Here is a 13,624-nt window from a genome sequence, read left to right as displayed (position 1 = left end):
TATAGAATTTTTAAACGGCTTGGATCGGCCGTCCGGTGGCCGCAGAGGGCCCGGCGCGGCCGTCGGTACAATTTCCCTATGGGTTTCGTCGGTACTTGTAGCATTACTCATACATCCAATGTGTGAGACCTACAAATAATTATAAAAAGAGTTTGTATTTATTTGTGTAAGGAGTTTGTGGTTGTAGATTTTTCATTTTTCTTTTGGATTCCATTATAAGAGTATTATTTCTCCTGAGAGGAAAATTCTGATTTTTTTTTTTCCTTTCCAAATTTTCTTCAAGTCCCCATATTCAAGTTCCGGACAGAAAAGTTTTTGGGTGCAAATAAGGTACGAGACACATGGTACCTAAGCACGAATCGAAACCGTGTTTTAGACGGCCATGATTTTAGGAGACAAAAAGAGGAGAGAGGGTAAACGGCGTAGGGGAGAGAGTTGTAGTAGTAACTTTGGGCCGGGCTTACTTGATGGACATTATTGAAGGGGAAAATGACGGCCAATGACGTGTTTTGATAATTAATATCCGCCAAGGACATTTTCAGTATTAACAAATGTTCTTAGCTTGTCTTTAGCGGCTATTAATTATCAAAATACGTCTTAGGCTGTCATTTTCCCTTACGATCAATAGTCTCGGTGAGTTTGGTAGCAATATTATGTATATGACAACTATCTCGGTGAGTTGGGTAGCAACATTATGTATATGACAACTATTAATTATTGATGGAATCTACGTCCCAGTAGAGATTGATGATACCCCTTGAATAAGCTTATAAGTTTCGAATATGTCAAACCCTGCAGGTGGATTTTGTATCCGACATATCGAATAAATTAAGCGGATAGTCTCAAGAGAAGATGTTGATTAAGTTGGAGATTGTTAGTAATTTATTTTAATCAATGAGTATCTGTAATCTTAACGTGGAGAGATTAATAAGTATTTAATAACATGGAGTTCGAAATATAATTGAGATACGGACGGAAGTGCAATTACAATTCTGTAGTGGGGTGAATTGTAATTTGTGTGATAAGAAATAAAATCCTGGTGGGATTAAGATTTCTTATTTACACAAGGAGCCTAGAATTATTTCTCCTTATGTCTCTGCCCTAACCCTATAAAAATACCGTTTCGTTGTTCTCTAGGTCAATTATGATGTTTTTGAGAAATCAAAAAAGTAGGTTGAGAGAGAAAACAAACAATCACGTAGAGTTTCCACAAACGGGTACGTGATTCGAGGTATAAGGGAATATGACAGAAGATCGTAAGGTACTGTCGAGCAGTATTCGTGGCATACAGCAAGATATGTTGTAACAAGTTCAACCAGCGTTCGTGACGCGGGATTTGTGGTAAAATCTTAATTCCGCCTTGGAGGATTTTTTTGCAATTTTTTGTTGTCCAATCTACACGTATATTACTGGGTCTTGGAGATTCAGTTTCCCAACAAGTATTTTTTTGCAATTTTTTGTTGTCCAATCTGTACGTATATTACTACTGGGTCTTGGAGATTCGGTTTCCCAACAAGTCCTAATAATTGGCAGCAGAGCAGTGCGAGATAAGGGCACGACTTCCAAACTGTCCGACATGGGTCTAATCGGACGAATCTGTAGCTTCTTCCTTGTGTGTTCATCATCCCAAACCACCAAACAGACCGAAGATTCTCAGCCAGTACTACTGCCGAACCTGCCCCCTGAAATCATTGTCGAAATATTGTCCAGGCTTCCCGTCAAGCCGTTGCTGCGATTAAGGTGCGTTTGCAAGTCATGGCGTTCTTTGATTTCTCATCGCCAATTCGCAAAAACCCATCTCAGTCTAGCATCATCCATGGGCACTTTTTATACCAGCCATAGACTCTTAATAATCGGACTCTCTTCCGGTGTAACGTCGTGCTCTCTTTGCTCTATTTTGAAGGAGCGTTCTGATATTGATGTTGTCGAACTTGATTACCCTCTCTGTGGTGAGACACGTGGAGTATGTGGAGGAGTAAGGATTTTAGGTTGTTGTGATGGGTTAATGTGCATCCAAAGTAAATGTACTTTATTTCTATGGAACCCGTCAACGAGGAAATCCAAGAAATTGCCCAGTCTTAATCTGCCGCCCGCTCATGTGGTACTTGATGGGTTTGGTTTGGGTTATGACGCCTCTATTGATGATTACAAAGTGGTGTTAATGCTTAAAGATAGGCGTAGCATTGGCATTGCTTTGGAAGTGAAAGTGTATACGTTGAGGACCGATTCGTGGAGAAGGATTGGAGACTTTCCTCATGATCGTCCTTATTTTCGTCTTCATCCTGGGGTATTTCTCAACGGGGCCCTCCATTGGAAGTTGGACACCAATAGGCTTATTGTTTCCATGGATTTGGCGAAGGAGACCTACGGAGAGTTTTTGGAACCCGAGTATCAACATGGTTGTTCCTATGAGATGTTGTGTGCTTTCAGTGGATGCCTGTGTGTACTATATCATGACTACCACCGCACTTGTGTTGATTTATGGGTGTTGAAGGAATATGGTATAAGAGAGTCTTGGACCAAGTTGGTTGTGGTACCTTATGTGACAAGTCCATCCTATTTAAAGTTTGCCATGCCAGTTTGCATTTTGAAGAATGGTGAAGTTTTATTGAAAACCCATAAGCATTTAGTTCGATGCAATCCAAAAGTTGGCACATTTACCTATCGTCCGATTCCTATTGATTTAGCGTTTTCTAATGTGCATCTCTACGTTGAGAGCCTAGTCTCGGTTGATATGGATGCTGACGGTGGGGTTCCATGGCAACACCTATATTGAGGAATGAAGGTAAGTTTAGATTGTCGGATTTTGTCTTACTAGCCTTTCCCCACTCATTTGAAAGAATGCCGTGTTATTATATATGTACTTTCGTGTCTTTTTAATCTCTTAGTGACGTTCTCAACATTAATGATATTAAAAAAGAAAGAGAGGTTATTTTGCTCATATTTATGGAAGTTTAACTTAATTTTGGTAAAACCACCTGTTAACTGTGAAAAAAAAGCGATGGTTTCGCATCATTTTAACATTGGCATCACTTAAGAGATGATGGGTTCTTGAGGGGCCCTTGATTCTTTTATAATGCTTCTTGAAACTTGAAGGAATAGGTTGAGGCAAATTTAAAAAGTTTCCAAACATGCACACTTTGTCCAATTGCCATATTATAGTGGTTAATTCTGTGTTCATTTTCAGAAAAAATAAAAATAAAAATCAAGTTCAAAAAAAGTTATGAGGAATATTAATCTGTTTCCTTCTTTGGCGAGCCTTATTGCTTCGACTTTTTTAATTGTCTTGCGAAAGCTCATGGAGAACTGAGACAGTCCATGCATGTTATAAAATTTTTAAATTTGCACGTTTTCGGTGACAAGCTATAAAATTTCTAGTCACCGTTGTATATTTTCCATGACAAGTTAAATTTGTTGTCACCGAAAGATGTCGTTGGCGTTTTTTCTTATGGTGTTGAGTGGTAAGTAGATAAACTTGATGCTTTTACTAGGAGGAGACAAGAAAATAAAAGAAGCATAAGACAGATCAAAGAATTAGTTATGGACCTGTGTCATGATTTTTAGATCTTTTTCATGAGTCAAGCTAGCTACAATTTTAGTATAAAGTAGAAATTGGTTAAGTCCTTAACGGAAGGGGGAGAGGAAGCCGTAGGAAACAAAGTGAGCTAGGGGCAGTGGCTCTTTAGTACTCTACGGTGGTGGATTTTGGTGATTCATATGGCAAAATCATCTCTGTAAGCATGGGAGACTTGGGAATGGAGCTTATGCATTGAATGGTTTCGATTTTAAATAGAGAGGTGCTTGAGGATTCCATTTTTGGATTGAATGGTCGCACCTTGTTTATATATGCAATATGGATTCCATTTTTGTTAGTTCTTACTTTATGAAGTTATATTTTCAGTAAATTCTATGGATGCTAAACTTTTAATAGTAGATTACGAATCTATTAATGGCACAACAGATAAGTCCTTCTACTCGTGGACAATAAGCATGTCAGGATTTACAGGATTGTGCATCTTGTTGTCGAGCTGGTCGTAATTCACTTCGCAATTCATTGGTTGTGGACCATAATGTAGAATGGTTGTTTATTGCATTGCTTAATGACCATTTTTGGTTTACAAGCACCTTGTTGCATGAATTGTTTACTCATCCACGGCACATTATAACATTTGTTTGCAGTTATCTCATACGAACATTAACTTATTAATACCCGCGTCAGCTGACCTGCTAACCCTTAGCCTAAGATTAACCTCGAGTTATTACTAATTGGAGGGCCTTTACTTATATTCTATTTTACATTTCCCACATCTACCGATGTGGGACTCTTTTCATTCATTTCCATGGTGGTGGGTTCTCACAATCTCCCCACCTTGGCTACAAGGTCCCTGTTGCATTCGCCTAGTAACCTTCTCCTGGTGGTCATGGTGTGACACTCAGTTCTATACAGCACAATCAGTGTGCTTGTACCAAATTCTAGAGGTGGCCCCCACCATGTAGACCAGGGTTGTGCTCTGATACCAACTGTAACGATCCGCGCTAGCTGTCTTGTTAACTATTCGCCTAACCACGTGGCTCAAAAGGTTAATCTCAAATATACAGTAGCTGGTGGTCGAATCCTTATATGTCATTTCATATTTTCTAGAGCTCCCGATGTGGGACTTGATTCCCACTTTTCCCAAAGTGGGTTCTCACATTAATCGGATTTACATGTTTTTAGGAACTATGAACGAGGAGATATGATTGTATTGTAGTCCTCGTGGAGTGAAGACTCGTACTTGTTTTGTGTAAAAAATAGGGTTGTGATGAGAGGCAATACTCATTTATTTGTTTTTGTTTTTTTAGTGTGGTATGGACATAATCTAGTACTTGCACAGCTTTGGAGGGTACCTAGCTATGGGTCTTTTTGGAACTTTGTTTGTTAATTATGGCTTGTCCACTCTCTTCAATGGTAAACAAAGTTAATTTGCTTCTGCTTGAGCTTTTCCCCTTCTTGTCGCAACCCAACGTGGCTTTGGTTTTGACCCACTATGAAGCGCTTCTGATATTGCAGGAATTTTCCTTTGGTGTATTTCAACTCGCAATTTTTTATAATTTCATTTGGCAATTTATCTAAGTTTGTAAAAGTCTCCTCTCTTTTTCTCTCATAAGAAGCTCACAAAATGCAAGTTGAATTGGGGATTTGACTTTCTTAGGAGAAAGTGAAAGGAAAAGAATTTATTTATCTATTGCATACAGAAAGTTGTATTTGTGCATTTCTGATACTGCAAGAACATCTTCCAACAGTTGAATTGCTATTTGGTCAGCTATGGTTGTAGTACAATTGATTGTATCAAACTGCTATGTTATAAGAGTATTGTTCCAATTGTATCATCTCTTAGGGTTTCACAGATCCCCCGCCCCACCTCCGCTCCCCTCCCCTCCCCTGCCTCCCGAACACCCTCTCTACCTCTTGTGGATTTGGGTTGAAACACTCCCTTCGTGAGAGATGAGATATCCCCAATCTCCTACATTTTTGGATTGACTACCATCAATCTGTCGTGGATCTGATCTCACTATATGGGCTCCAATTTCTTCAACAACGGTGGAGGTGACGGTGTCCGTGCCAAATTTTTCCAACACCACTTCCATGAGGATAGTTTCCAACACCGGAACTTCTTTTTCAAGGACTCTTATTTTTTGTGTTTGTATACCTGTTTTAGTAGGATCATGCATATCAACATACTACTTTTTTAAAAAGAATAAATGCATGACGATCATAGTTACTGAATTTTGATTGACATGGTTTTGACATAGTTAATGGCATCAATGAGAGTTAAAAAGGTTCCTTGTGTATGAAACATTTCAATGAATAAATGCAAATCTAAGCAGGAATTTGGGTAAACATGACAGTTCTAAATTTGAGAGGGATGAAATGATTTCCAAAAGATCTAAGTAAGAATTTGAATCTCGATTGATTTGGTTATAATTTGAGTAAAGCGCAATTTTAATATGAGTTTGAGTCAAGGGCTCGAATGAGATTCATTAGGTTTTACTCGAACTTTTGATTCTAAGCACAAAGAAGGGTAAGGGCCAGATGCTCTTATAGATTCTACTAGCTCTTCGACATTCTAAATGCGGTTGTTCGACAAAAACTTAAAAAAAAAAAACGATTGAATGTTGAATCCCTTAAACAAGAAATTCGTTTAATGAATAACAAACTACTGTTTAATTATAACAAAGGATACGATAAAGAAATCAAAATCTAAAATGCATCCATTGTAGTTTTCCCCTTCTAAGGTCTGTATCAAGGGAGTGCCATGGTGGAAATGGAAGCATGGTGTTGGAGTAGATAGTGGGGCATAAAGTGGTCACTACAAGGAATGAGACGATAGTGGTGGAGGTGGGAAAATTATTACTACTTGCTTTTAGAGCAACGCCACGTGATGCTTTAAGGGCCTTTATCATCCTTCATTTACAAGGGCACTGAACAATCACTCGTGGTGGTGATGGTAACAGTTGTAGAAGTGGAGAAGTGGTGGTTTACCCTCACCCCGAGAAAACAGTTATACAACCGACCGGAAAGGAAGAATGAAGAGAAAATATAAGAGAAAACGAAATGAGAATGCTAACAACAATCAGTTTGCCGACGAAGAGTACAAGCCGTAAAAAAAATGCCTGACAGAGTAATGCAAGAACCGGCTGATGTGCCGAAAAATAGACGCAAGAGAACACAATCTGTATCAAAACTGCTAAAATTTGCTTTCTTACTCCAACTCAATGTTCCTTTAATTTTCTCCTCAGAAGATCAAATCCACAATTCCATCTGTATTTTGTTGGCTTCCTATGAGAGAGAGGAAGAGAGGAGTCAGCTTGCCAAACCTAAATAAATCTCCAAATAAAACGTCAAATATTGCCAAGTGCCAACTAAAATAGAGCACAGGAAAATTCCTATGACCTCATAAGCATAGGTTGTAACAAAGCCACATTGGGTTGTAAACAAGTTTGTGGCTAAAAGGTTACGTTCATGTGGCAATAACATTACATAAACAAAGAAAAGAGAATTAGCTCGCATGCGAAATTCACATTACAAAAACGACGAAACGAGTAGCGCTCATTGCGTTCCAATTTTCTACAAAAAGCAACTACAAGATTTCCCTCCGCGAGGACAACAATATAAGCTATCCGAATCTAGGAATCACATCTCCTCATTCTCAGTTCCTGAAAACATGTAAAGCAATGACATAAGTTTAATGCTTGTATGCGCTATTGCAAACAAAAGTCATCATGTGCCAGGGATGACTAAATAATTCATGTAACAAGGTGTTTGTAAACCCAATGATCTTTAAGCTCCTCAACAAGCAATTCATTGATTGGAATGCAATGAGCACAACCAACAAAAGGTAACATAAAAAAAAAAAAAAAAAGCAATTCATTAAGGTGGGGGGGCGGTGGAGGGGGTGGTGAGAAGTGGTGGTGGGTGCTGATGATGATGATGGTAGAGAAATGGGGGAGAAAAAGAGAAAGACTTGATGTTGAATTGTTGATAATGATTCCAGTCAAATTTTTAGTCATGTGGCATTTGTTTTTTCCCTAAAAAAACCACAAAAAAAGAAGAAGCCATCTCAGCATCCAAACATTCCACGCGTGCAATTTCTGTTAGCAAATGGACGGAAATTGACACCGGGTGTCCAATTCAATTAACGGTAGATTATTGACACCGGCTGCCCAATTTGATTAACCGTAGATTAGTTCAAGTGTTTCATTGAAATAAAAAAAAGTTCAGGTGTTTATGGGACGTTGAGGTGTAAGTTTATGTGCTTTTTTGAAAGTTTTCCACAATTTTATATATAGTGGTGCACAACCAACAAAAGGTAACATGAAGTACGACTAGGTCACAACAAGACTGACAATCCTGTATATGATATTGTCCTCTAGCACAAAGACTAATCCGTAGTGCCACTAATAGATTCATAATCTACAACTCTGTCCGTCCCAAATATTAGTCCACTACAAAAAGTTAAAAACTCGTGCAAATTTTTGACAATAAGATCTTAAATTTGGTGCAAAGAAGTTCAAAAAATTTCGCAAGAAAGTAGTTTACTTTGTGATCCGAAAATTGCACAACTTCTTATATTGGACTAACACTATGGGACAAAGAGAGTATCAAAAGTTTTTTTTTTTTTCATCACGAAATACAGGAGTGAACCAAAACTATCTAAAACTACTACAAAGGCACCTACTGTTGAAGCAGGCCGGCAATAAACGTCGAGACATAAGAACCAGTCGCAACAAAAATAGTAGAGCCTCCAAAGACACCCAGTTCAAACCCACAATTAGCACAAGATGAAACCCCGGCGGGTAAGATGTCCAGAGATGCTCAACGCCGGCACACCCAAATCAAAGGCACAGTGACACCGAAGAGTAACCACCGACTAACGGAACCCATTGAAACGGGTAGAACCACGCCGGTGAGAGCCTTGCTGGCACTTCAAGCTCTGACTCAACGACCCGCGAGACCATGGCAAAGCACTGTACACCACACCCGAGCACCGAAACTCCCAACTACACCCCAATCGCAGTACCGAAGCTGCCGGCACAACCCAAACACGCAACCAAGGCCCTACGCAGGTGGAAAAAACTCCAGCCAAAACAACCAAACTCTAAACTAAAAGAAATTATTCACCCACCGGATCTAGGGAACCTAGACTGATTCAACCCAGACACCAGCTGGTAAAGGCCAAGCCAAACAGCCGGCAAAGTAGGAAAAGAAAGAAAAACAAAACAAACCCTAACCTCAACCTCACCTTTATTAACCACAACTGACGCCCACTGCTTGCCGGCCTACCACACGCCACACTTACCTAGCTCAGAGCTCCACCAGATTCGCCGAACAACACGGATGGATCCCCGTCACAAGAGTCAAACCACCAGAGAAGACACAAAGAACAAAATCGAATGATTGAGAGGGGGAAGCGAGAAGGAAAATGCCGGTAGGAAGAACCGGGGGGGGGGGGTGTGGTGTTGGGGTCTGGTTTTCGTAAAAACTCTCTCTAGCGGCGGAGCTTCTCTCTCTACAAAGGGTTCTAGAAAACTAGGATTGAGGGTTTTTTTAGTATCAAAAGTTTAACATCCATAGATTTCATTGAAAATTAAAATTTCATAAACAAAGGAACTTACAAAAATAGAATCAATACGGCAGGTAAGTAAGGTATGCAATACTCACCTCAATCCCAAGCTCGATCAAATAATCCTGCATAATTCACTGCGAAAATGAACTATTAGGAATAAGTACTCGAACAACAACATAGCATAACCCATTTAGTCCCCAATCATTGGGGGTATGGGCGGGGGATGATTGGAGACAGAGTTAACCTTTGGCAATATATGCACAAAGTGGCTGCTCGCAGACAACATTAAAAAAATAAAAGATAATATCACCAAGGCTCTAAGGATACTGTAAGGTACAGTCTAAGGTCAACGGTGGAGGTCCTGAATGAGTGATGAAATCAAAATGCAACACAAGCCAAAAAAATAAAAACACCATGGAATCCCAAGACTAGTCCGTTCCGTAACCTTTTCTCTACTTGAAATTCGGTGATAGACCACCGCCAATCCCATGGAAACTAGAGGTTTCTGGCTCCAATTTAGACATCAAACTCGGCTTAATCTACATCCAGATGATGGATTTTTAGTCATTTCATGATGTTGGTGCACTGTGCAGCAAAAGATTGGCGCCTGAGCCACACTCGAGTGCCAAAACACAGTATGTGGCACTAACTCGCATAACCCTTGTTGGGAGAGCTTTCTACAATTCAACCCAAACAATGTCCACTATCTTAATTTTAGCCACAAATCAATCACAATGGAGTTTCCAACTCCTCAAATCGATGCCCAAAATATTGAAGTATCAACATGAAAGACTTACTAAATTTTGATTGTACTTCCAATTACTCTATGTGAAGACATGAAAACTTCTAAAAACAAGTGGATTAAGTGAGAATTATTCTAGTCGGATTTTCGCTTCTTGATTGGCTCTGTATGGGGTTCCAAGCAAGAAATATGGTTCAGCCTTAACTAATCGCGCAAGTCCAACCATTAGAAGTCAACAGTCAAATGTCCTCAAGGCAATTAAAAAAAAGTCGGAGCGATGGACCTCATCAATGAAGGAAACATTTTATTCCTCACTCCCAGAAAAGGAGAACATGATCTAAAGTTCTTTTATTTGAACTAGTGTACCTCTACGTTGGAAAGGCCCAAAAAATGAACACAAGAACAAATACAAACACATTGTGGATTAACTAGTGTTGGGAAAGCCTAATAAAACATAATCAAACATCTAAACTTACCTTTATTCCCTTTACTGTTGGTGTTGCCACTGAACCCCACTGTCAGCATTGGAGTCGGGTGAGACAAGGCTCTCAATGTAGATATACGCACTAAAAAGTGGAGAGCAATTATGAATCTCAGGAAAACTGAAAGTGCCATTTTTGGGTTTGTACCGAACTGTATGCGTAGCAAGATTTAGTAAAACTTCACCATTCTCCAAAATGCATAATGGTGCAGAATACGGACAATATAATGGAGGTGGCCCATAAAGTATGACAAACAACGTGGTCCATGAATCTCTAATACCATATTCCTTCATTACCCATACATGAAAACAAGCACCGGAGTACTGACAGAGTATACACAGGCATCCATTTAAAACTCCTAAAACCGTTTCTTTAAGATTACTATCTTGATACTCAGGTTTCGAAACCTCTCCATAAGTTTCCTTCACAAAATCAAGAGAAACAATAATATCTTTGGAACCGCTACTCGCTGACAAATTGATCCAGTGGAGGGCCCTGTTCACAAATGTCCCTAAAGTACCTCGCGGAACACGACGAGGACAGTCTTCTATCCTTCTCCACGAATCAGACCTTAATGAATACACCTTCACTATGGGCTCAAAACCATTGGTGCGATTAGCAAAAAAGAATCCCACCACTTTGTAATCATCAATAAACTCATCATAGCCAAACCCAAACCACGCGTCAGCATAGCACTGGCACGACAGTTCAACGTTCCGCGGTCTCTTGTATTTCCTAGTAGATGGGTTCCATATAAATACTTCTCTTTCAGTTCCGATGCACACTAAATCATCACAGCAACCCCAAATCGTAACTTGAAGATTAGGATCTTTCAAAGGACAATCAAGCTGAACAGCACTATCAGAATTCCGATTCGCAATAGAGTAAAGAGAGCATGACTTGACATCAGTACGGGGATACAAACGGCTGAAAATGAGCCTATGGTTGGTATAATCGGTGTTCATAGATGCTCGACAGAGATGGGTTTTGGCGAATTTGGGATTGGAAATCAAAGAACGCCATGACTTGCAAACACACCTCAATCGCAGCAGAGACTTGACGGGAAGTCTCGATAGTATTTCGACCGTGATTTCGGGCGGGAGGCTCAGCAGCGGCTGAGAGTATTCCGTCGAAAGGGGGATTTGAGAGGTCTGCTTGGTCTTTTTGGGCTCTCGACTAGTAGAGCTGTTTTCGTACGCCATAGATGATGCAGTGATCGTGTCTTGTGTTTTGAGGGTTTTGGAAATTTTCGAGAATGGTGCCCTTATTCGAGCTGCCAATTAGGGTTCTTTGCGTAATGTGGTGGAAACGGTTAAAACCCTAATGCTTAAAAACCTACTGTACTGCACTTGTTAACAGATTCAGAGATGAGGAAATCGAGAGAGAGAGAGAGAGAGAGAGAGCCAAACCGCACAGTTGAGTCATGAGTGAATGGCTCAATCAAACGTCTCCTTGGGGAACATCCGTAGGATGAGAGAGATTTAGCTAGAGAGAGAGGGTTGGTTTGGTGGGTCTGGACGTAGATTCCGACTATGAACTGGAATCCATGCTTGAACAAAGCAAAGGGGAATTTGCACTTAATACCCCTTGTACTTTTCCAGATTTGTATAGACACCCATTTACTCCATTTTTTGCCACTTACACGCCCTGTACTTTCATCAAATCAACTAACACTTCTTTCATGTCCTAAAAAAAATTGAACCAGCTCTAGGGCTCTACATCTTGGTCTTTGGAACCAGCTCAGCAGGGATGGTGACGGCGTCAGTCAGCGGCGAACGAACTCAAGTTGGTGCGACGGGTCTATCTCGAGAGTTGCTCTACTTATACCTAGCTTTTCCGCCCACCCTCACGAGTGTGATCGATGGGTCCAACTCCGACATTTTGGTTCCAGAAGACTTTTTTGTATTTTGTATTTTTTTAAACGGAAAAGAACACTACTAGAATCGAATTCATCCACAGTTATTTTGTCTGTTGTGTTTTTTGTATTTTGGACCGGTAGTGTTATTTTTTATATTTATATATGATATTTTCTTCCTGGATTAAAAAAAAAAACTGAACTATCAACTTCAATCAGCAATTTTGGACACATTTTTCACAATCACATTTTCCTCTCTCTCTCTCTCTCTATCTCAAAATCCCTCTCTCTAAAAGCTAAAAAACTCATTATCGCCACCGCAGGGGAGGAGGCCTCCGCCTCCCTCTCCCTCCTCCCCCCCTTTTTGTTCCCTCTCCCCTCCTCGCCTGACTCTCGCCCGGTGTTTGGCGTCCCGTCCTATCAGTTTGGGCGTCCGTTGCCGTTGGTCCGGCATGGCCCCCTTGCGACAGCTCTGTCCGGCGATCGGTGGTGTCCCACAGTCCGTTGGCCCACACGGTGATTCCAGATCTGTGGTGCTCGGGGCCGACATTGTGGAATAAGGTGTGCGGTTGTTTTGGGTGAGGGTTTCTTTCTTTTTTCTTTTTTCTAGCCGTTTGGCTCGGGCTCTACCGGCTGATCTCCCCAGTCCGATCTGTACTGGTCTAGTGCTCTAGATTCGGTAGGTGTTGGGTGAATAATTTTAGTTAAGGTTTCGGTGGTCTGACCGGAGTAGAGGGTTTCGGTGGTACGGCGACAGTCATGGGAGAGTACTAGGGTTTATCCCGGCAGCAACAATAGTGGTTGGTGGTGGCTGTGTTGGGGTTTTTCGAGATCTGATCCAGTTCTGTTGGTCGGTTGCTTCCCTCTATTTTGGTTGGTGGTCAATATCAGATCCAGCAGGAGGGAGTATTTGATCTTCGGCCGCCGTGGGCGTGTTGGGCCTGCCGGAGTTTGTCCTCGGTGTTGGCTCGGCCTTTACGCCCGGAGCCTCGCGTGGCAGTGGAGGTTTGCCTCGGAGCCCTAGAGGACTCCACAACTCTGGATTGGGTCTCTCGATCCAATTCCGCCCGCGCGGCCTTTGAGGCATGTCCTTGAGAGCAGATATTTGTTTTTGCTTGTATTCTGTTGTTGTGTGATTACATCTGTGCTTAATGTTAATGGTTTGTGCTGAGATTTCGTTTGGTATCTCTCTGTCTTGCCCTGGACGGGATTCTTATGTCGACACTTGTGTCGGCTACTTTTGCAGGGTGTCCTTTAGTCTGTAGCCTGTGTGCTTTATGCAGTAACTCGTGTTTCGGGTATAGATAATTTGGTGCATTCCTGTTTATTGTGATGTAATCTTTGCCTTCGGGTTTTGTTAAATGAATTGACTATTTTCAAAAAAAAAAAAGAAGCAATTTTGGACACATGGCCTGATTCTGGGCCTCCTCCCATGAAA

The 13,624-nt window shown here is 40.9% G+C and overlaps 2 protein-coding genes across 3 annotated transcripts; one reads left to right on the top strand and one right to left on the bottom strand.

Annotated features, from left to right (window-relative positions):
* The first annotated feature begins 1,531 nt into the window (after nucleotides 1–1,531).
* LOC131325858 (F-box/kelch-repeat protein At3g23880-like) lies at nucleotides 1,532–2,897 on the top strand. The gene has a single exon (XM_058358333.1). The coding sequence runs from the start codon at nucleotides 1,577–1,579 to the stop codon at nucleotides 2,774–2,776; it is 1,200 nt and encodes a 399-aa protein (XP_058214316.1). The 5' UTR covers nucleotides 1,532–1,576; the 3' UTR covers nucleotides 2,777–2,897.
* Nucleotides 2,898–6,838: 3,941 nt separating this feature from the next.
* On the bottom strand, nucleotides 6,839–12,056 carry LOC131325859 (F-box/kelch-repeat protein At3g23880-like). Of its 2 annotated transcripts, none has more exons than XR_009199855.1 (3): nucleotides 10,326–12,055; nucleotides 9,203–9,241; nucleotides 6,839–7,197 (listed from the first exon to the last, which is right to left on the bottom strand). XR_009199855.1 is itself a non-coding variant. In XM_058358334.1 (3 exons), the coding sequence occupies exon 1, from the start codon at nucleotides 11,531–11,533 to the stop codon at nucleotides 10,337–10,339; it is 1,197 nt and encodes a 398-aa protein (XP_058214317.1). In that variant the 5' UTR covers nucleotides 11,534–12,056; the 3' UTR covers nucleotides 6,839–7,197; nucleotides 9,203–9,229; nucleotides 10,326–10,336. The 2 variants fall into 2 exon arrangements, 1 of the variants encoding a protein (XP_058214317.1); XM_058358334.1 differs by having other exon boundaries at nucleotides 9,203–9,229; nucleotides 10,326–12,056.
* Nucleotides 12,057–13,624: the final 1,568 nt, after the last annotated feature.

Source organism: Rhododendron vialii, chromosome 5a (genome assembly GCF_030253575.1).
Source record: "Rhododendron vialii isolate Sample 1 chromosome 5a, ASM3025357v1".
Taxonomy (NCBI): domain Eukaryota; kingdom Viridiplantae; phylum Streptophyta; class Magnoliopsida; order Ericales; family Ericaceae; genus Rhododendron; species Rhododendron vialii.
This window is presented reverse-complemented; position numbering and strand designations above follow the sequence as displayed.